Source organism: Anastrepha obliqua, chromosome 1 (genome assembly GCF_027943255.1).
Source record: "Anastrepha obliqua isolate idAnaObli1 chromosome 1, idAnaObli1_1.0, whole genome shotgun sequence".
NCBI lineage: Eukaryota > Metazoa > Arthropoda > Insecta > Diptera > Tephritidae > Anastrepha > Anastrepha obliqua.
In genome coordinates, this window is record NC_072892.1 from 23,289,781 (window position 1) to 23,314,312 (window position 24,532).

The following is a 24,532-nucleotide window of genomic DNA, read 5'->3' on the forward strand; positions in this document are numbered from 1 at the left end:
TTGTGAGTTAATTTGATTTTTAACAAAATCATTTGTTTTTGGGTTTTCAGACTATGTTGTGTGCAAACAAACGATATCTAAACTCGTCGTAAGCTACTTACTTTTATTTTTAATCCGCTGGTTTTATGTTTTCTTAGCGAGCGTTGTTGCGTATGTTTTTATGTTGTCTTGAAATTATATTAATTAATTCCAGTGGAAAATTCTTGTTATCTTATTTTTGAATTCGTTAATGTTTCTTTAGATAGATTTGCTTGTATGGATATGTATTTGTTTATTTTTAATTTACCCGATAGGTCTACGCGTCCTTCTAATCGGGGAGCCATTTTGTGACATATTTCAAAAGCAGTTCTGAGCCTTTTTTATTTTGTATTCATATAATGCGGAACTCAATTTGTTTACTTTTTTGTTCGAATACTTAATTCTAAAATGCATATATGTATTTCTTTTTATTTAATTAATTTTAAATTAATAAACATATTCACAAGCGCCAGAATGATAAGAAGGAACTATATAACTGCCAGATCTGTGTTCTGAAAAAATATGTCATTGTCAAATTTTTATATATATACTTTATATTATTACCAGAAAACGTATATTTACATATATATGTTAAATTTTTTTTAAGTATAATTATGTATATATTTACAAATATACGTTCTCTGTTATTACACTATGCTTAAAAGGATATATGTATGCACTTAATCTGGTAGCTCAGTTATTGCTTTTATGTTTTTGCCAACATTCTTACAGTCGCTCTTTTTTACTCGCTAGTTTGGTTGTCTATTTAGCACGACAAGATTTTTCGACACGAGTTTTCAGCAGGAAATTTTATTTCTTTTTTAGTTTTTGTTCTTGGGAAACTTAAAAAATCAAATTGCATTAATTTTGGTGAAGAAGTAAGTGAAGCTAGTTTACTTACATTGCTATAAAAAAATGTTAAGTATGTTTAATGCGATGTGATTTTTAAAGAACGCCTTTATGTTAGGACTTGCGGTACCGCGACGGAGCTAGAATTGCAGTCGCAATCGTAACATTCAATGCTGCAATGAAGTAGTGTTCATTTGTTGTGCTTCTGAAGAATATATTATAATTAAAGTGCTGGGATTGCAATCGTGAGTAATACATGACATACGCACAGGCTTTTGTCTGCGAAGACAGGTGTGTCAGGACAGTCAACTAATTTGCATTCTAGTGGGCAATAGTGCTGCAACGCGAAATAAAATTGCATATAAATGAAAAATCGATTGCTGGGTCTATTTTTTTCTTTTTGTTCGCTTTTTCGTTCCGCTAAGGCTATGTGTGACAAGCCGTCAAGACGAGACAGGGCAGCAACGAGCAACATTGTATGCAGCAAATAGCCGACCGAGACCGAGGCCAAGCAGTAAGAAAACATAAAAAACAGCGGAAAGTGGCTGGCAAAGTGCTATGTGAATTATGCGTGTAAAGTGTTAGCGAATTTTATGTAGATTAAGTAAAGTAATGAAGTGTGTAAATTTCGTATCCATTTTTCAAATTACATAGTTATAAAAATTGTTTTAAAAATATTTATATATGTATATATATATATATTTTTTTTCAGTAAATAAATAAGGGCCCAATCCACCCTGCTACCGTCATCATCACTACCTTCCAAAAATGACGTCGGCCTCTGCAATGGCTGCACCGTTACCGGTCAACGATCTCGATGTCATACAAGACATGATAGACATTTCGGCCGATCGTTTGGAGGGGTTACGTACGCAATGTGCCACAAGCGCAACTTTAACGCAACAGGAGATCCGTAGTTTAGAGTCGAAACTAGTACGCATGTTCTCCAAATTATTATTAACTAAAGCACGTTTAAATGAACGAATACCGGCTAGCGGTTTGCCCCACACCACCGGCACTGAACTAAGGCAGTGGCTACGCGTTGTTGGTCTTAGTCAAGAATCATCTAATATTTGTCTCACCCGCTTGTCCACACTGGAGCAGCTGCTCGAACAGAGTGATGAAGAACTTAAACAGTTATTGTGCAATAATCTCGGTTATCGCACAGAAGAAGATGTTCGACGGCTGACAACTGCTATGCAAAACCTGCGTAAATGTAAGCAAAGCTTAAGTATACTTGAAGGTGGAAATGGCATCACCAGTACCGCTGGGAGCGAGGGGAAAGAACAACTGACTGAACAATTGTTTTGGGACTCGTGGGATCGCCATCATCCCCATCATCATCATCATCACCGCGGTAGTATGGGCAATATTGGAATAACAGCCTCGCCTCGCACTCACCGCATGATAACTAAGCAAGCGAAACAACACCATCACCAATCGGCGGGTAGCAGCCGTCAGTCGCCATCACATGATCACAGCGGCAAATCGACATCAACGGCTGCAATCAATAATACGACCGACGATTTGTCGAGTATGCAGGGCTCCACTCTAACACTGACGTTGACGCCTTCACCGCCGAATTCACCATTCACGCCCACCAGTATAATTAGCCATTTCAGTACTGTATGCAGCGGTGTCAGCAGTGTCAATGGCACACCACAGCGAGGCAAGCCGGCTGGAACGCCTCCTCCTATGAAGAAGCATCAGACGTTATTGTCCAGTATGCAACAACATACACCGACGCATGCGGCCACCGTTGCTTCTGCGACTGCAGCCTCTGTAATGGCATCTAGCCAGCAAGATTCATCAATGCTGCCCCTGGCTAAATCCAAGTCTAACGAGTCTCCATTCCGCGACACCCCCCTCTCCAGTACTGGCTCCCCCCAGTCGCAATCCTTAACCGCAGCGTCATCAGTAATGGGGGCAACCGCAATGGCAGGTAGTAACATATCGTCATTACCACGTTCCCGCTTGCACACTGATCCTAGCCCTGACAGTTATTCTTCGGCTAGTTCGGACGTATTCGCGGAAAACAATAATAATCCAAACAATCTTCAAGTTCCACGTTCACCCGGCACATTGACATTAGGAATGGGACATACCATATCACATCGTTTTGCCAAAGTCTTCCAGGTGATGTCAACGTGTGATCTTTGTCAAAAGCAAATGTTTTTTGGTCTCAAATGCAAAGAGTGCAAATACCGTTGCCATAAAGACTGTGAGTCGAATGTGCCACCATCGTGCGGGTTACCGCCTGAATTTGTGGATGAGTTTAAGAAAACGCTGAAGGATCAAGTAGGATTTCCTACTTTACCGCATAACCAGCCCACTGCGAATACATCACCGAATCTAAATACGTTTGGAAGAAACAGAGCACAGCGACGTAATAAATCAGGTTCCACGGTGAGTAGCAGCCATCAGCACGATAGCAGTTCACCAGGTTCTAGCTGCAATAGCTCTAGTCCCTCAAGCCCGGCACTTTTTAATCTTCAACAACAACACGCAGCCGCACATGCGGGTACAGTCTTTATTACGAGTGGTGGTAATATGATGAGCTCTTCGGGTGGTGGCAGCTCAAGCACGAGCTCCAATATGCTATCCACACCTTCCTCATTTCAAAAAAATTCTAGCCAGTTCAACTTTCCAGACGTAACCATCACCTCGAATTGCAATCAATCCGCCGGTGGCACTACACAGACTCTGTATTCCTCACAAAATAGCGGCACAGAGTCAGTAAGTGGTGAATTCATCTGCTCACAGCAATTCGAATTTCATGACGGGAACAATTCTCTCACATCTTCAATCAATAAATCGAGTTGCGGGAGCGAAAGTTTATCTAGTGGCACTGTAGTTACCTGCGTGGGCCCGTACGCAAGTAGTACGAATGCTGCTACAGTAACAGCTTCAACGAACAGTACTATACACTCCATTACCTCGAGTATAGTTAGCACTGGAACCGGATCCTTCTACCCGCGCAAGCTCAGCTCAGCTGGTGTCGATAAGCGTGCTCCCTTCTCCGAATTATCCGACACCCACAAATCAAATGATAGTGATAAAACTGTCTCGTTGTCGGGAAGCACTTCCGCTAGTACTGACTCTGACCGCACACCGATACGGCTAGACTCTACCGAAGATGGTGATTCGGGGAATTGGCCGCGTCAAAATTCATTGTCACTCAAGGAATGGGATATCCCGTATGGCGATTTGCATTTGCTAGAATCTATTGGCAAAGGACGGTTCGGTACGGTGCATCGTGCATTATGGCATGGTGACGTCGCTGTCAAATTACTTAAGGAAGACTATCTCGACGATGAGCACATGCTGGAGGCATTCAAATTAGAGGTGGCCAACTTTAAGAAGACGCGCCATGAGAATCTAGTACTATTTATGGGTGCTTGCATGAATCCACCACACTTGGCCATCGTAACGTCGTTATGTAAAGGCAACACGCTTTACACCTACATACACGCACGTCGCGACAAATTCACCATTAATCGCACTACGCTGGTGGCCCAACAAATTTCACAAGGAATGGGCTATCTGCATGCCCGTGGTATTCACCATAAGGACCTGCGAACAAAGAATATTTTCCTGGAGAACGGAAAAGTTATCATCACCGATTTTGGTCTATTCAGTTCCACCAAATTGCTTTACTGCGAAATGGGACTAGGTGTGCCTAATGGCTGGCTGTGCTACTTGGCGCCGGAGCTGATGCGTGCGCTAATGCCACGCAAACCGACCGAAGAAATTTTACCCTTTTCTAAGGCATCAGACGTATACTCCTTTGGTACGGTGTGGTACGAATTGCTTTGTGGTGAATTCCCGTTCAAATCGCAACCACCGGAGTCGGTAATTTGGCAAGTGGGGCGCGGCATGAAACAAACACTAGCCAATTTGCAAACATCGCGCGATGTCAAGGATATACTTATGCTCTGCTGGTCGTTTCAAGCAGATGACAGGCCAGACTTTGCCAAACTGCTATCGCTTTTGGAGCGTTTACCCAAGAAACGGTTGGCGCGCAGTCCGTCACACCCTGTACAATTGTCACGTTCAGCAGAGTCAGTATTTTAATCGAGTGAAATTTATGTATCAAATCAGCAATATACTAAGTACCTCACAAAAGGGGTATCCAAAGGAACTGAGACACATACATACATATATATTAAATCAAATCAAATCAGTATAAGCAGGTGGTGATAAGAACAATATGGAATGGAATACCGCGATGATGATATATGAATTTCCAAATTGCTATTTAGGGCCGAAAAAATTTAAAATTGTTATTGTAAACTAGATTTAAGTACTAAAAGTGTATATATGTACGTACATAGGTGTATATACATCCTAAAGGTGCCGTGAGACTACAAAAGAGTAAAAAAAACTACTTTCAAGTACAATTACAAAAAAAAAATCAATTATAATTACTTCTAACGAGATTGTAAATAATTACTATGACGAAATGAAAATACAGGAAAATGTAAAAATCTATGGCATAAAATCAATTGTAGTAATATCATTCCTAATACGTACTCAGTACAAATAAATGTCGATTTTCGTTTAACTTTCAACTAGGTCCTCTACGATTATATTGTGTCAGTCAATGAAGTCGCGTTGAAGTGGCGTTTTAACCAGTGCTTAGCGAATGGTGTTTCAGAACAATGCATTTGTAAATAGAAACTTAATTTGATAATTATCCAAGACTAATGTAGACTTTGTAAATAACAAGAATACAGTAATTTCAATGAGATTAAATTATCAAACCAAAATATACAAACTTCATGAGAGCATGCAAATGAAAAATATGTATATGTATAAATTAAAGGCATACCACTTCAAAAAGCATACACGTCAACTGAAAACATCAGAAATAATAAATAATTACTGCAGATTGTAAAACAGGCAATGAAATAATGACTTACATACATATAAAAAATCAAGTGTTAGATGAAGAGATTTGCTGAAAATGCCTATTATTAACCGAAACGAAATTCAATCTAATGCATGTATTGTAGGCTAAAGATATGGATGCGAAAAGTTAAATAAAGCAAATAAAAGGAAAGTTACGCAACATGAAAATATTATCTTTTGTTTATGGAGAGTGTTTAAAGGGGCATTATGTGAAATTTGTAGAGTACCCCAAATGTCGAAACTTGTGTCTAGGCACCATTAAATTAATAGAAATCGCCACAAACTATGGGCATATCTACATATAAATAATAAAAAAATATCCCAATCAATCTGCTTGCATTAAATCTTGTAGTGAAACACGTGGCCATCGCCTCGGCGTTTAGACTTAAAAGTATGGCGCTATGGAAAGACCGGCTGTTTGGTCACGCCTCTATTTTGCATGCTCTGAATAGTACAGGAAATGGACTACTCCATTCCTAGAGTCACATCCGACAGACACCTCAAGACGAGCATACCGTTACGAAGAAAGTGGCAAAAATCCAAAAAATTAAATTTCTATACACAAGCTAGACGAAAAAGTTGGCTATGGAGTATTTTTTAAGGCATTAGGATTTCAAATATACGTTCAACTACCCGACTACTGGGGTGTTTATCAGGCAGAAGTTTCAGTTATAAAAGAAGTGGCTACATATCTAAAAACAACTATAAATATATTCTGCGATAGTTAGGCGGCCATTAAATCAATGAATGCGGCTACACTAAGATCAAACGTTGCACAGGAATACCGGGCAGCTAGCGTCGTATTCAAGCCTTACTTGGGTTCCGAAGCACAGAGATATTGAGGGAATTTGTAAAGCTGATGAGCTGGCCAGGAGGGGTACTGCTCTTCAACTGCTAAGTGATAAAAGTACCATTGGGATACCCATGGCCACGAGCAAACTAATAATCAAAAACAATATTGCCCAATAGGCCAGTAGGGCATGGAAAGATGAAGGTACATGCGTAACAGCTGGGCTACTGTGGCCGCAAATAAATAAGAAAAATACAAACGAGCTGCTTAGCCTTTCAATAGAGGATATCTCGAAGGTCGTGGCTTATATAACCGGTCATTGGCTACTTGGTAGGCATTCCTTGAGACTAGAAGTTTTCTCCCATGAATATTAAGAAGTTGTAGAGATGAGGAAGAAGAAGACACAGATGAGCACTCCCGCTGCAACTGTCCAGCCTTAGCTAAAATCAGAGCAGGTTTTCTTGATAGATACTTTTTCAATTCTCTTAGGAAACTGTCCGGCATGGGGATTTGACCAATCCAGCGTTTCATAAGAGGCACAAAATGATTTCATGAAGATAAATAAATGGAGTTTCCGTGTCGCACAATGGTACCTCAACGGACCTGTAAGGTCTAAGTGAGTTGGTCGTACAGACGGACTACCACCATAAGCTAACCTATAAATGTACATATATTGATAAATAAGATGACAAGGCGGATGAAGGGCGGTTAGATAAGTTAGTTTGCGAAGATTCATCACATATTGGACATATATTTTTGGTATGCCGTGGTCTATCTTGGATGTGTATGAGTTTAACCTGCTAGAATGTCCAGAAAGTAGTTGTGTCTGTTCTGATACTCAAAGGTGGTATCCCTGCAGTCGGCGTATTTGTAGATGAGACGATACTGCGGTATAAATAAGGAATCTCTAAGCGAGTGATCCACTGCTCAGGAATCTTAAGACCAAAACAGGTATCCGCCCTTTGCACGAGGTGTATCTAACCGAAGTAGAGTTCGGATGGAGCTTACGCTTACACTTAAGTGTTCTAGAGTTAGCACGAATCAGGAGAATACCGAGCAACATCACACTAAGAGATAATTATGTGAAGGATAGTAGATGGTAAAAGGGATCGATCGCTCAAATAACAAAACTCGCTCCTTGACAAAACCTAAACTATGCTAGTATGTGGAACTGACTTGCAATTTATATTATTATTATATTTGTGGGTATATTTTGTTTCATTAATGAGAAAACTAGCTCCATTTCTGTGAATAGAAGTATAAATGTAGATTTATAATGCGGGGATAATAGTTGTTGCTATTAAATAACGTGATCGACGCAAAGACATGTTATTTTGGTTTATTATTATCATTCTCAATATACACTCCTTCCATGCGAATCCTCCACTGCTCGAAACAGCGATGGAAGCCTTCTTTTACGAGCATCTTGTGAGGTTTGAAATTGAAATTTGAAAAAATCGACCCAAGAAGAACCGATTAGTTTGGTAACTCCTAAAACATTCAACTCAAAAGCTGATTATATTTAAAGCTCTGGAAAATAAGAGGTAGGATAGTTCAGGAGGAAAGAAGAGAAGTAACAGAAAGCAAGATATAGTATAGAATAGAGACATAGAGATAGCGAGTATTTTCCAGATTCTTTGGCAAATCTGAAAATACCCTCCAGTTTGAGAGAACGAATATTACACATTCTCAAGGCATCAGAACCCAAAATTCGCAACCCTGCTGCAGCAAAGGCAGGACACTCGCAGAGAAAATGCTCAGTGATATCCGCCTCCTCTTAGCAAGATAGGCGAATCGGGTTCTCAATGATTCCAAATGTGGTCATATGCTGACCCCATGGATTGTGTCCTGTAATTATACCGACCATCAACCGAACGTCTTTTCTTCCAAGTTTTAGAAGAAAATTCGACAGCTTTCTGTTCGAGCTTGTCACAAAACACTTTGCAATTCTCTTTTTATGTAAATTGCATACATAATCGCTGATCCAATTTATGTTTCCTGAAAAACTGATTCCTATTATTGACTCCAGTCCCTGTGGGGTAACCGCTGATCCAATTCGTCGGCCAATTATCTTTATCATTCTCTGGAATACCGAAGAGTACCCATTAAAGTACAACATTCTGCCTTGCAACAGAATCAAGCTTCGTCTTGCATTCTTAGGGGTTTGCTTTGCGTTCTCCAGAGCCTTTAGTGTAGCATGAATGGCGCTAAAGACTCGAATCTGTTTCCCGCTTAATTGCATCTAAATTATCCATTCTGCTACTTTCAGAATGGCAAAAATTTCTCTTTGGAAATTAAATCTAATTATGGATCATGACAACGATTTATTGTATATTTAATAAGAAGCAACAACAAATTGGTTTTATTTTGAATTAAAATGTTATATGATATCGAACGCGACAGTTTTTTCCCTAAAAAAAATTGTTTAGTAATAATGTAAGTAAGCAATATATATAAGATGCATATCTGTATTATTTTATTATCTTTATCTTTTATTTTGTCCTTTTTTAATTCTCCAACACGTAATGGAGAGTTACGTGCTTTAAAATAAAATTTCTTGATATAAGAGGAAGCAGGTACTTAAAAATTTTATTTTGCTTTAAAATTTTACTTTAAACGAATTGAAACTACATTTTTTTTATTTACTATTAGTCCAAGATTAATTGCTCTAAAATTTTATTTTTTTTTTTTTAAGCATCCGCGTCCTCTTATACCAAGAAACGGCATCAAAAAACACTGTATTTGTATTACGTAGTGAAATAAATAAAAAAAATAAAAATAAAAATATATCCCGGCAGGCTCTGTAATTCACTACCGAAAGAATTTCAATGCAATTTCTAGAAAATAAAATTCACCCGATTACAAAGAGCAATACAAAAAAAATACTGTTATTCGAACACAAAATTTTCTTTTTCTTAAGATTGTATGTAGTTGTTGTTGTAACATTAATTTCAAGGCATAATAGCAACGTTCCAATTCTCTTAATTTAGTTAAGAACACAAAGAAAATATTTTATTGCTTAAAAATGAAGCGAAGAGATGCTCAGCTTAAGGTTCAATTTTTTATTTTTGCAATTGTGGTAAGCTGTGGTTACTAATAAAGGGTGTTTTTTTAGAGGTTAGGTTTTCAAGACGAGATAAAACGTATATAATTTAATGTTATGGCCAAGAATTTAGCTTTATTATAAAGATAAGGGTTTGCCATTATGTTTTAAAAATGATTTCGGGCAAGTGGCCGCCGCGGCTGGCTCGAATAAATTCCAGCGGAAAGGCCCAATTTTCGACCACTTTTTGTAGCAATTGGGGCCGTATGTCAGCAATAACGCGCCGAATATTCTCTTCCAAGACGTCAATCGTCTCGGGCTTATCTGCGTAGACAAGCGACTTCACATAGCCCCACAAGAAATAGTCCAGCGGTGTTATATCGCACGATCTTGGAGGCCACGCCACAGGTCCACAGCGCGAGATAATGCGCTCACCAAAAGTTTCCTTCAATAAATCGATTGTTGCGTTGGCTGTATGGCATGTAGCGCCGTCTTGTTGGAACCAAAGGTCGTCCACATCAACATCGTCCAATTCAGGCACGAAGAAGTCATTAATCATGGCCCTATAGCGCTCTCCATTGACTGTAACATTATGGCCGGCTTCATTTTTAAAGAAATATGGACCGGGAATCATTGGTCCATAGTGCCCATAGAGCACACCAAACAGTGACTTTTTGAGGATGTAACGACGTCTCAGCAATTGCTTGTGGATTATGTTCACTCCAAATGCGACAATTTTGCTTATTGACATACCCATTCAACCAAAAGTGAGCTTCATCGCTGAACAAAATTTTCTTCGATGCGTCGCGCGAACCGAACCTTTATTTTCGTAATAAATTTGCACAATTTGCAAACGTTGTTCAGGTGTAAGTCTATTCATTATGAAATGGCAAACCAAACTGAGCATAAATCAAGTGACAGCTGTCAAAAAGACCATCTACGAAAAAAGTAGTGCCAACTTGAAAACCTAACCTCTAAAAAAACACCCTTTACATAATGCAACTTGGGTCACGGTGCGTTCATGCGATTTAAGTTTTTCAGCTGTAGTAATGGAACTTCCCATATATTTAGCATATCAAAAAAAACTCAGAAATGTTCAGTTTTGGTATTTCCTAAAAGATGTGCTTTTTAAAACAATTACAGTGTTTTTCTTTATATTAGCTAAGAAATAGAAATCCATTATTATGATCGATCTTTAGCTCCTGTGCGATGCTACGACCACTAACGTGCCAGCTTCGATTATTTCTGTGATTCAGATGTTAGCACATGGGTTGAAAAGTCCCGGGTCTAACAAAGAAAACACGTTTTTTGTTAAAAATTAGCTTTATTCATCAACGTAATTTTCATCAAGAACAACGCAATCATTCCAGCGCCGCTCTAACATTTCAATACGACTTTTGTAGAACGATTTATTTATGGCATCAAAGTAAGCCTCAGTTTCAGCGATAACCTCTTCATTCGAGCGAAATTTCTTATCGGTGAGCACGCAACTTCACTTTTCGATCATTCAAAACAATTTTTTTGATGTTTTTTTTTTCCTACGCCTCATTTGGGCGTCCACTGCGTTGTGCATCATCGGTGTCTCCACAACCACCTTTGAAGTCTGCAAACCATCATTTTATTGTTGTTTCTGACGGAGCGGAGTCCCCATAACACTTTTCAAGCCATCGCTTCGCTTGAACGGTATTTTTCCCCATCAACAAGCGGTATAAAATTAAAACACGAAATTCATTTTGATCCATTCTTTTGAAAGTGTAGCGTGAAGAAGTAGCGTCACTTTTAGCACAATAACTCACGAACTGATGAATAGAATATCTTGAAATTTTTACAGTTGTCTTTTTAAGGCTAGTACGAACTGAAAAAGAGGTGAATGTAATAAAACTAACGCCATCGATGTGTTAGGCCCGGGAGTTTTCAACCCATGTGTTACAGTATCGGCACCATAAACACCATTTGCAATTTCAGCGGCTTGGCTTGCACTTTCGCCTCTATCAAAGAAAAACTGTAAAGTGTATCGAATTTTCTCTTTGTTGACTTCCATTGTTAACACCCTGTAAATCACAACTGAATGGAATAAACAAAAAACAGCTAAAGAAGTTTTTTAGTGCGAAATGTCACCTTGAACTTTTAACTTGTTTGATCGATATTTTACGAGATATCGATCACTACCGCGCTTTGCGCTAATGGCAACTGGGCATAGTGCCTGCTCAATTTCGTCAGTGGCCTGCCAAATATCGGCTTTCAGTTCAGGAATGGTTCTGTTATTTTAAAAACATACGTCTCATAAGAGACACCTAGAAGACAGAGATGTACTACCCACACAAAAACCACTTAACCCTTTAAGCGTTTTGTTTTATTTTGAAAATGTGCACGGGCGTGCTTAATTATTGTTAGGCGATGGCAAGTACGACGAAAACGTTCGTCTTCAAGTTGTCAAAAGGAATTTAATTAAATTTCGTCGATTACATATGTAATACATACATTCTAGAATGTGTTAAAATTTTAATATATCTCTAGTTTTGTGTACTTAAATATTAAAATAAATACAGGGTGGCTGATGAAAGCCGCTACCAAAAAAAAATTGAATAACTTTTTTTCTTTTTAAGTTATCTGTTCCATTTTTGTTTTAATTTGCAGATTGATCTTTAAAATTTATTTTAATGGATAACTGGGACACGCAAACAAGAATTTGGATAGTCCGCCGCTATCACGCACTGGAGTCCGTAGTTTTGGTACAGAGAGAGTACAGGCGGATGTTTGGCGGCGATCCCCCGAGCAGATGGACCATAATGAGACTGGTGAATAACTTTGCTGAGCAAGGAACAGTCGCAAGAAGGCCTTATCATCGAAACCCACCAGTTCGGATGGAGGAAACGATCACTGCTGTAGCTGCAGCTATACAAAGCAATCCAAGGTTTTCAACGAGAAGCTTATCTGCTCAACTTGGTGTCAGCCGACAGTCTTTGCAAACAATAATGCACAAAGATTTAGACTTATTTCCCTACAAAATTCAAATGGTTAACAAACTGAATGCAGCAGACTTGCCGATTCGCTTGGAATTTTGCCAGAAGATCCTGCAAATGGTGGAAGAAGACCAAAACATGTTAAACTGCCTTTTCATGTCTGATAAGGCCCATTTCGATTTAAACGGCAATGTGAACAAACAAAATTGTCGAATATGGAGTACTTCTAACCCACAGATACTCCACGAGACGGAATTGCATCCTCTTCGCGTGACAGTGTGGTGTGCGGTTTCTTCACGCTGTATTGTCGGGCCTTATTTTTTTGAAGAAAATGGTCACACCGTTACGGTTACTGGAGACCGTTATTTGAAAATGCTGAAAGAATTTTTCTATCCAGAACTACGCCGAAAGAGAATTCCTTTCAACTCTGTGTGGTTTCAACAAGATGGGGCAACGTCTCACATAGCCCAGACTGTTATGACAGAGTTGCGACGAAAATTTCCCAATAAACTGATTTCAAGAAACTCCGAATTTCGTTGGCCCCCCAGGTCGCCTGACCTTACTGCACCTGACTTTTTCTTGTGGGGTTTATATAAACAAGAAGTTTATAAAACAAAGCCAACAAATTTGGATGAACTAAAACAATCCATTCGGGCAACAATTGCGGCTATTCCTGTCGCAACTCTCAAAGCAGCAATGAACAACTTTTCACTAAGATGCCGCACTTGTGTCAACGAGCATGGGGGGCATTTAAATTCAATTATTTTTAAAACTAGTTAAGCTACATTTAATAAAATTTAATGACCTACATCTTGAAAAAAAAAATTAATTCCATACACTAAAAAAAAAGTTATTTGAGTTTCTTAATGTAGCAAAATTCATCAGCCACCCTGTAGCAAAGCGAATTGTTTGCGCCTAATATCGAGTACACTCGAGTAATAAATAATTATATGTCAACATTAAACAAAAAAATGGCATCCTTTCATGATGGGTATAGTCGACATAAAAGCTTAAAGGGTTAATTGGTGGAACTGGTGTTAGGATGATTATCTATTTTACTTAGCTGGACCAATGCGGTATGCCCATGACTCGAGCGAATTAAAAATCGAGCAAGATTGTAATTATTCTAACGTATAATATAATTTATAATTTTTTATATTTTTTGTGTTCTGGGTCACACATTTTTCCAAGGCACCATTGCTTCAATGTGTCTTCAACTTCTTAAAAATAATAAAACAAATAATTGTTTTAACTCACCTTATATACTTCATTTCCTCTGAATGTATTCACTAAAGCCAAACCAACTATATGTTGCAGCAACGGCAGACGCCCACCTAGCGGTGAGTCCAAGGAAATATGCAATTGTATGGAAAACATGGCACAACCTAGTGGACTAAGCCACTGTATTAAGAATGAAAGTAAGTGCAATATTAGCAAAATGATCTTATTAATTGAAGATTTAAACTTTTCGTACCTGGTTGTTGTTACGTCCCACACCTTCCGTCTGTTGGCGCACCAACACAGCAATGCCATCCATTAACTCTAAATCGCTGATGACATTCATGCTGGTACTTACAATGGGCGCATAAATAACAAGGCGGCCAATGTAGTTTGTTTTTAAATTCTATAAAATAGGAATAAAATAATTTTAAAGCAAATTACTTCTCATAAATCAAATCATATTATAATTTTTTTCGGTAGTTAAGTTTTATATAAAGAATATCTTTATCTTCGGTTGTTTTTTTTTTTTTAGTTACAAAATTTTTTTTTATTTTTATTTATAGTTTATTTTATTGTTTTTTTTTTTTTTTTGTCAGGGCAGCCTAGCAAGTACAGCAATCAGACACAATTAAATCCATTGCACTGCATTTACAAAAATATTATAATATTGCAAGTAAATAATAAAATACTTGGTTCGATACGACTAGACTGGTAATGCATTATGAGAATAAAAGTGAAATACAATTAGATAAATTTGTTTTGACTAACCATACACCGAATCTGTTAGCGTCTGCTTGTTTTCAACAGTAATGCGTTTGATTTGATAGATTGATTGTAAAACTTAAAGAAAGTGATATTTTTGAATGCGAAGTAGACTATGACATTTCCAATCAATTGCCCATTATTATTATTTATTATTATTATTGATTGGCTATTTGTGCACTACGACCTGAATAGATCTATTGTGCAGCCACGTAGCCTACTCGAACAGTTTTAGGGTAATAATAAATCCTAAAACTGCTGTAGGCTTAATTTCTACCAGGAGGTTTGGATTTATAGCCCCATTTCCCATGTAATTTAATCTGCGTCGTGCCACTGCTGGACAGTCGCATAGAACGTGTTCTGCTATTTCTTGTGCCTCTTTGCAGAGTCTACAAGAATCCTGTTCTATCGCACCTATCTTTTTCATGTGATAATTAAGTTTACAGTTTCCTGTTAGTAGTTCAGTGTAAAGTTGTATATCCTTTCTGCTTAGTTTAAGGATTGCTTCTGCCTTTATCAGTTCGGGATGTATGAGTCTTTTCGATTGCCGCATGCCCGATTTGGGATCTCCAGTAATCGTTTAGGCCTCGTTGTTCCTGCCCATTAAACCAACGAACTATTGAAAAATTATTAACAGTAATTAACCAATACCGGAACGACCTGGATTTAAATCCAGCCAAGGACTGTCAGTTCAGCAGCATTTCTTAACAATTTTTGGGGAATATTTTATGCTGATACAGCAACGCTACTGCTACTACAACATCGGAAAATTTTGTCATTCGAACAACTAAATTGTAAAAAAAAATACCTACATATAAATGACGTTGTTGCTCTAGCAACGCCTTGACGCATATGAACTATTTTTGGGGTTATACAAAGTCAAGGATGATAAATTTGGCAGATTTACTCTTTAACCAAAGAAAATTGTGAGGGGAACTTCGGCTACACGTCACTTGGGAGATTCAGCCAAATTCTGCACGATCATTTCAAGCATATTCACACACTCGTCCAATTAGTCGTTGTTCAGACGGCAACGAAATGTCATTGGTTGATTTTTTTCGTATATCACTAACACTATTTCAGTTTCTTTGTAAACACACCCCAAGTGACGTCAGGCCATCAGCTGGTTCTGTCAAACTCGCTCAGAGCCGAATAACGGTCTGCTAAAGAGCTAACCTTTTAAATCTGATATAAAATCATTGGTATCCGCAAATAAACCAACAACTCAGAAAAGTAGTCTAAAACTGCTGCTAAAGTATGACGTGCCTCACACGCTGACATGGTAGTCATATGACTGGAATCAACATTCGTCATGAATGATATGAAACTATCTACCGATTAAAAAAAAAAGCATCCAAGTCTTGTTTTTGTTTATTTCAATTTAGTATGCTAATACTGCTCATTGTGGGAATTGAGCACAAAAATCAAAATTTCTTTTGAGGTTAATGTAATCTTTGTTTTACTGTATGTATGTCTTGTTTACTTACATCAAAATATTCCACCGTTGAAAAATCCTCTGGACAGGAATGTATAAGTATTGGAAGTACATTAGTATTAGCACTTTTGGCCTTATCGCCTTTGCCACAGAACTGCATGGTAAGTTTGGATGTGGTGACGATGTTACCAGAGGCTCCAGACTTTTTTAGTTTGTCCAGTAATTCAAATTTAGACTGCAAAGGATTTGTACGATAGTTTTAGTGAAAAACGTTTTGATATTAAATTTCTATATAACTGGTAAAATAATAATAATAAATTCAGCAAGTACGTACACATGCGTTCAAAATAATAGGAGCTCGATTTCGAATTCCAAGTTTTAACTATTTTTATTATATTTAATTTTTCCTTTTAATGTTTTTATAAAAGTATAGTGAATTCTACAACAAAAACCAGGTACGCAACTCAAAGCTCCTAAAAACATGAAAAAAAGTTCCGCGGAAAAAATTTTTTAATGATGCTAAACTGAAGTCGGCAATTTGAAGACCCAGACAACATATTTGTTTAATAGTTTAAATAAACTTTAGAAAGATCTGAAAAATGCATTTGACTTAAATGAGTATATATCGGAAAGAGATAATAATTAAATTTTTAAGTCATCTCCCTTCGGCTATTCTTTTGGCCATTCCACGATATACTCTATGATCTGAAAATACCGGGAATGTTTAAATAAAACAAAACGGAGTTAAATTTCAGGCAAATTTATTTTATCTCCTTCAAAATATGACCCGTCTGAAGCAACACAGATGTACCAACGTTTAACCCAGTCCTCCATGCACCCCTGGTAGGCCGACGAAGGGATGGCCTTCAGCTCCTTCGTCGCATTCTCTTTGATCTCCTCTATCGACTGAAATCTCCTTCCACGAAGTGGTAACTTCAAATTGGGAAACAAAAAGAAGTCGCACGGGGCCATATCAGGTGAATACGGTGCTTGTACGATGGCATTTACTTGGTGTTTGGTCAAATAATCCAGCACAATTTGGGCTCGGTGCGATGGCGCGTTATAATCGTGCGAAATCCAAGAATTGTTTGACCACATTTCCGGCCGGCCAGGCAGACACTAATGATCCGATGGCGCTAAAAAGTGACAGATGTGTGTCTTACAGTCCTACCAACATAAGAGAAAAATATGGACCGGATCCCAAGTGCGCGGTTATTGGTTAACTTTTCAATTTTAAATAAATCCTTGTTCGTGAACAAAAACAATTTTAGTGAGTTACAGAAAAATGCAGGTGACTATTTTTCAAATAAGGAATTATATCCGACATCTGATTAAAAATACTACTGAAGAGTACTTAAAATTTCAACCACTATATAAGTACGCATTCGAATGCTTTAGTATCTTCGACAATGCAGACATAAGTTCTCAGCTGCGATAGCATTTTGTCCTATATCCTAAGTATTTACGTCCTTGAACGCGTTAATCGCGAGTATTTGATCTTGCTTTCGGGCGTTTTATTTATGTAAAATTAACTTACTTCATGTCGGCCCAGAAAATAAGCTTCTTGATAAGTACATTTGGCATGATTGGTGCTCTCGGGTTGTTGTACGCTCACTTCCAAGTGCTTACTTAATAAATCAGATAAGATTTCTAAGCGAACAGGTTCGTTTTTCTTCAAAATCTTGTACTTGGGTTCATCCATTTCGAATTGCGAAGGACTGGTTTCCAAATGCACCTGGGAAAATTTAAAATAAAATATTAGAAAGTTTTCAAAAGCTGCACCTTTGCCAATAGCACTTCGGCAATCGTTGATTGTGCTTCAGAAAACATAAAATATACGTCAGAATAGTAAATTATACTTCAAAGAGCAGAATATGTCAATGTGCGTACTTTAGTATATCTACAATAACATAAATTTAAATTCCTTTTTTACTATATTTAAAATTCTATATTCTTTACTATATTTGACAAATTCTGGATTTTATGTAAGGGAATCTGAAGTACATTTGACAGTTGCTGAAATACTAAATAGTAAAAAGGGTGTAGCAAAGTATTAAGTTCAATAGAAAATCAAAACTCAATCTTTGTAAGCAGATAAAATCTAGGAAACTGCAAAGTAAAGAACATTTAATACAATGGTAGACTAAATTTGGCTAGAATAAGCTCATCAATTGCTCAAATTTTATCACCCTACGGAAATTTTATAATTTTGTGGAAATGTCGTCGTATGTCAATCATATTTGGCACTTGCAGTATGCAAATAGACATTTTTTTTATTTAGTAAAAATCTATTTAAATTGGATGATTAATTTTGCGTCACCTTGTAGATACGAGTATAGTAAAGGGTCTTTCAAAAAATGCACCTTGATGTTGTTTCAAAATAAAGCACCTAAAAATTTAGATTCTTCAGGTTTCACTATTTTTATTGAAAATAAGGCTCTTAGCAACTAAATGTGAAAAATTACATCTTTTAAATGTACATGATGAGCACGCCTACTGGCAAAATCTGCCAAACAGTTGAGAATTGTCAAATTGTTGTTGATCGATGTTGAAAGTTACAATAATCTCAACAGAACGTTCAGTTTTTGGTGTGTCAGTACTTTTTCTATCGCCGAAAGAATCAATTTCTTGAAATTTGTCCACCAACTTTTCAATTGTCGAATCATTCAAACGATTATTTCCACAAAAAAATCACGAATTTTGCGTTAATTTGTTCTTAAAAATTAACCATTTTCATAATTAGTTTCAATAATTTTAACGTCGTGGAAAATTGTACATCTGTCTACTTGGAAAATGTCAAGGATGACATATGGTAAAAAAAGTACCGTCTAGGAATTATTCACTATGACACCTAGGCGTCACTTTTGGCATTCCCCCGACAATCGGTTCAATGTAACCGAAACGATCCGGATTTGTGCCCGGCTAAGGACTGTCACTTCAGCAGCATTCCCGTATATGTATGGGAAATCTTTACGCTGCTACAACAACAACAAGAGACCCTTTATATAAATGTGCATATTTTCTCAAAAATAAACAAAACGAAATTCTTTTTGCTATTTTGTCTTTATATCAACAAAACAAAATTATTAAAGTTAATATAATATTTTTGGATAATTATTGAAACAAAATAATTAAAATTTATTTGTTTCGGATAATTGGCAAAACAAAACAATTTTTAAACAATTATTTCATATAATTATTGAAACAATTCTTTTTTGTTTTTTTTATATTTTGTTTTGCACCCCCGTTGCAAACTCATTGTAAGCCTTTTCTTTATAAATGTATTCCACAGAATGTATAATTGTTTGAAAGGTAGTGCAATTTACGTTAAGAAAGAAATTAATTCGAATTTTGTATAACTTACTTTTTTTTGTTATGAAATTTTTTTTTCTCAATTCCTATTATTACATCCACAGCAAAATGTAATTTTTTGTTTTCTTATTCTATCAAAAAAATATTTTAATTATTTAAAAATGTTACAATTTCTATCACAATAAAAAATTATAGACAAAAAATTAACTACAAAACGTGGCAAAATTTTATTTCCTTTTTTTGGTATCTTATTTCAGAACAGAAATGTTTGTAAAAATAAATACCAAGGGTTTTCACGGAACCTAGATTTAAAAGGGAAAAGAGTAAATGTAAAGAAAAATTACTCTCTAACAACGAATTGCCTTGAATAAATGTTTACTGTTTACACGCGCTCAGCTCTTTTACGCAAGAGTAAATTAATCTCATTTGTAACCATTAGCAACGAGTCAGATAACACAGGGAGGTTACAAATAAAACATTTGTGTGCGTATAAGTGTTGCCGAAGTTTGAATGCAATTTTAAAACATGTAAACATTGGAAGCGGGAGTAAGTATAACTGCAGAATCACTTGTAAAATCTAATATATTATGATATTAAATATGTATGTAAATATTTAATTATTTCTATTGCCCACAATCAGCAAAAGTAAGCGCGAAAGGCCTATAACAAATGAGCTGAATCGTCTGATTTTGTCGTAACGGCTATAATTGTGTTCACATTCTTTATGACAGTTACTTACTATAAGAGTATGCCACTGTGCTATGCTCATGGCGATTGTGAGTAAAATCTTACAATTTACTCTTTTATTTTTTTTAATCTGGTACCCGTAAAACCCTTTAATATTGAATATTATAGAAAAAAATTAATTACCTGTGAGAAGACTGCACGACCACCACTTTTTACGTTGTTTGCCAACAACAAACTTGGGGTATTCCATGTTTCCTCAGTGCCAAGCACCGTCACATCCAGATTGTGCACTTCGCCATGCAGATCCTGCAGTTCGACAGACCTTGGACACACTAGAGCTCTAAGGGCCAAATTTTACGGTATGGTTTTTGGGCCACACATGTGTGTATGTATGTATGTATGCAAATGCACGAAGAAATTTTCACAACACCCATTAACGAGCAAAAATGGAAAACAAAAATGAACCAAAAGGAAAAAAATCAAAAATAATTGACGGAATTTACACCGAAATCATATAGAAAATAATTATTTTAAAATAGCGATTTGTAAAAATACAATTTTTAACGAGTAAACAATTGTGTATCATTGGTATAATTATAAAAAAGACAACAAGAAGTAGTATAAAAAGAAAAAGAATGAGTGTTACATTAAATGTGAATGGAAAAAAGAAGATTAGTTGAATTCACGAAGGCAAGGCAACGGGCATTAAACGTATAGAACGAATGTTAAATTATGTTTTTAGAATGTGCATCCAAAAATTTACAAAAAAATTGAAAATGAGACAAACAAGAAAAAAGAAATACAATGTTCATAATTTTTAAAATATCAGATATCGTAGTTACACCGAGAAAACAGGCATGGAAAATATAATAATATAATAGAAAAGTGAAATTATACACTCGTACCAATTAATTTTGCTCTATATCCTACAGATTTTCTACTATTGCACTAAGTTCCATTAGGAAAATGGATGTCCTCTATACATGCCTTAGAAGTAACATACGCAAAGGAGTAACCTCTTCAGACCCAAGTAATAAGCAAACTTTAATAATTTTATGGTAGCTTACACAATGCGCAAAACCTCCAAGACTATTATTTAACCAAAGTCAGGTATTTAAATTCCTAATCATTTACTATATTTACTATCAAACTTATATTCTACCCACACACATTCCGTTTAAAAAAAGGCTTTCGAATGGCCAAACCTTGTAATCTTTCATCCTTGTTGGAATCGATTGATTTACTTCGTATTAAACCGAAACTGCGATATTTTACTTGCTAAGAGGGGTGTGTTGACTCACTGTTTGATAAATTCCAAAAGTGGCTCGTTCGTAAACCACCAAATTAAGGCGACTTTTTACAAAATTTGTATTGTCCTTTCGAAGCCCCGTTACGTATGTAGTTAATTTTTTGTAATACATTCGCGTAAGTAAGTAGAAATAGATGCAACGTAAAAGTGAAAAATCAATGGCATATCAGCTCTAAATATCAGCCATACATCTGCCTCTATAATAAGCAGCTAAAATGGTAGTAAAGACGATTTTATGTATAACGAAATATATTTTTTTTTCATAAATTTCCTTTTTAGTATTTATATTTCAAGAACTATGCCGCAAAAAAAGCAGCTGAGTTGTCTCTGGAATTAACCCCGCGTAGTACTCGGACAAACATTTTCATTGATAGCCAAGCGGCTGTTAAAGGAATTATGGCATCTTGCACTAACTCGAAATGTGTTCAAAAATGCAAATCTTAAATGAATGAACTTTGCGGAAAGGAGCAGATCCCTATTTACTGGATACCAGGACACAAGAGAATAGAAGGAATTGTGAAAGCCGACGAGTTCGCTAAGGCAAGTATTCGCTTACCGAGATTGAGCACGGCACTCTCCTTTCTGAAAACGGAACTAAATGCGGAACTAACTCTGGAAACGTAGTCGATATGGGAACACTCAATCTCGTACAAAACTGCCAAATTTATGCTAAGGACTTGGAAAACGAAAACTACAAACTTTATCACTCTCTAGAAAACACTGCAAAATATTGGTTGGAGTACCGACGGGACACTGTCTCACCCCACATCACGCAGCCAAAATGGGCATAGTTCATAGCGATGTAGGTTACACATGCAATGAAACGAATGCTAGGGGTACTTTGGAACACCTACTGCTCTGCTCTTTGTAGAACTCGAAAATTGTGCCTAAGATCAGCATATTTTTCATCCTTGAAGGTTATTGCTGACAAAAGGTCGAACAACTTGTTAAAACTCGCGAAGACGTGCATTAAGAATTTCATAAAATAATAAATGAGATATTTTTACAGATCAGCCAGCACTATCTAACCTAGTAAATTTCCTGCTCAGTGCTTAAGGAAATGGAAAGAATCTTTATTTAAGATATATTGTACGTAATAACTCATCCAGCTTCAACAAGGAAAATACGGCAAATATCGTGAGTTAGCAATTAAGTTAAAGAAAAATAAAAAAATTGCATTTCAGGATATTTAAAATATAGCTTTCAACTTACATATGTACATACACATATTTTATTTTTTAGTAAAATTTTATTAAAATAATGGCGTGATCAAAAGGTTTCAACTTGGCTTAAAAACCAGTTAATTTAAAATATTTCTCCAAATTTGATTAACCAAAATAAGTTAATTAAGCAAATTTGCAAATATATCTACTAAGCAATTAAATTAAAAAGTTAAGATTATTGAAACGAATATGCAATAAAATGTAGGTGCAAGATGTAAAGTAGGTATAATTTTTCGAAAAAATTCAAATTGTGAAATAAGTCTTATCAGGATATTCCCAATCAGCAAGTTTAAATCTCAACTCAGAAATATCTTTACTCTACACCAATTTACTTGAATCCGAAAAAAGGCAAACAACATAGAGAAAGAATAAAGCTCTCCCCTTAAAAACAAACCAATCAGAATAATCCATAACACGACTCTTGCACAGCATTATCAAGTGCAATAAACTGTATATGTATGCAAAATGTATAAAACAAATGAAGTTAGCACACTAATGCGTTCTATACATTTAAGCATAATTGGGTTCTGTGTCATATATGTAAACTTATGTAATTGTGTATGGAAAAGTGCTAGGGTTGTATGAAATTATATGTATTTCGTGAACTCACGGTTTCTTGGCACTAGACTGTGTTGCATCATCGCTATCCGTGGAAAAGTTTTTCTTAACTGGCGAGGGTTGATAGCAAAAAATGTGATGCATCATTTTTATTTTTTGCCATTTATCGTATGAAAACTGCACCAGCTCATTTTCACGTACCTAATGAAAGGAATAATTGATTAAAATACTATTGAAATCGGCAAAATAATGGACTAATTTACTTCAGAGCATTACTTTAAAGCTTTTTTCGAAAGATTTAAATACAACAATTACAATAAATAAGTTACTATCACCTCAGCTGTTCGATAGTTGGGCAACACAAAATTCAGAATATCCGAACATAGCGAGAGTACTTTGCCGCCACACAAAAAGTAATCCACTAAGATTTCACCAATATTAGTGGGTACAGTGCCACAAACTACCAAAAGAGCAGTGTTTTCCATCCAAAACTTTTGTGTCAACTGCTGAAGGGACATTGCATAAATTGTGTACCTTAAAAAAGAGTCATATCAATTAGCGATATTATTTATAAATATTTATTTTTTAATAACACCCACTTATCCCGCTCCACAATGTCTTTGAGTGTGCTTAATGTCCCCTCACGCGAACTTGCGCTTTCCGAATATACAAATATATTTGTTGGCTTGCTTGGACGAGTATCTGTTTTAGATCTTTTTAAGCTTGGACGTTTTGCAGTGCTAGTAGCTGCTGATGCAGATAATCCGCTTTCACTAGGCTGAGCTAATTTCGGAGAGACTGGAGTTACTTCTGAGGCTGGAGAATTTGGTTTTTGTGTCAGGGTCGACACAGTTGCGGAGGCCAACTTCTCTAGTTGACTAGACTTGGTTTCTACACTCTTGGAAGGCATTTTAGCTCTTGCTGTCGTTGTTGTTATAACGGCAGCAGCCGCAGAGATAGTAATTGGAGGATCTGCGAATTGTTGCGATGCTAGTCCTGACGATTTCACTCCAGAAATATCTGTCTGCTGAGCCAATTGGCGTGTGATTTTGAGAGATTCGGAGGCCTGTGAAATTGATATATAACATCAGTGAATTTGCAAATTTATATACATACAGTCAACGTCAAAAGAAAGTGTACATAACGTACTGATGAGTTTGGACTATTTAATTTATTTATTTTGTAATTTCAATTATTTTTTTAAACAAATATAGTTTATACTGCAACCAGAACCATATAAACATATAGACATATAAACAATAAAAAATCACACTGATTTTTAAGAATTTTTTCGGTTGCAGTCTTGTTCATTTTCTCTATGTATTTACTGCCTACTCTACAATTTTTTTCATATGGACGAAAACACCCGAAACCATCAGAGGAATAAATTGTAAAAAATCAATGCAATTTTTGAACCACTTGAAACTCGCACTTTAACAAAAAAATGTTGT

At 36.4% G+C, this 24,532-nt stretch overlaps 2 protein-coding genes across 5 annotated transcripts in view; one reads left to right on the forward strand and one right to left on the reverse strand.

Annotated features, from left to right (window-relative positions):
• LOC129241539 (biotin--protein ligase) overlaps positions 1 to 24,532 on the reverse strand; it is a 32,624-nt gene that overhangs the window by 2,117 nt on the left and 5,975 nt on the right. Inside the window, exons 5-13 of one of the 2 annotated variants that reach the window (XR_008582144.1) lie at positions 23,681 to 24,147; positions 23,417 to 23,615; positions 23,134 to 23,282; positions 20,175 to 20,331; positions 17,530 to 17,727; positions 16,045 to 16,227; positions 14,049 to 14,198; positions 13,832 to 13,975; positions 102 to 530 (exon numbers count right to left, since the gene is read on the reverse strand). Coding sequence is in view for 1 of the 2 variants with exons in the window: in XM_054877935.1 (XP_054733910.1) it covers positions 13,832 to 13,975; positions 14,049 to 14,198; positions 16,045 to 16,227; positions 17,530 to 17,727; positions 20,175 to 20,331; positions 23,134 to 23,282; positions 23,417 to 23,615; positions 23,681 to 24,147 (1,647 nt within the window). In the remaining variant the exon portion in view is untranslated. The remainder of the gene's footprint in view (positions 1 to 101; positions 531 to 13,831; positions 13,976 to 14,048; positions 14,199 to 16,044; positions 16,228 to 17,529; positions 17,728 to 20,174; positions 20,332 to 23,133; positions 23,283 to 23,416; positions 23,616 to 23,680; positions 24,148 to 24,532) is intronic. The other variant, XM_054877935.1, reaches the window with a different exon arrangement.
• Positions 761 to 5,946, forward strand: LOC129241521 (kinase suppressor of Ras 2). 3 transcript variants are annotated; one of them, XM_054877906.1, is made up of 2 exons: positions 761 to 896; positions 1,580 to 5,946. In XM_054877906.1, exon 2 carries the CDS (start codon positions 1,636 to 1,638, stop codon positions 4,939 to 4,941), a length of 3,306 nt encoding a protein of 1,101 aa, XP_054733881.1. In that variant the 5' UTR covers positions 761 to 896; positions 1,580 to 1,635; the 3' UTR covers positions 4,942 to 5,946. The 3 variants fall into 3 exon arrangements, with proteins under 3 accessions (XP_054733881.1, XP_054733890.1, XP_054733898.1); XM_054877915.1 differs by lacking the exon at positions 761 to 896 and adding an exon at positions 928 to 1,112; XM_054877923.1 differs by lacking the exon at positions 761 to 896 and adding an exon at positions 1,172 to 1,381.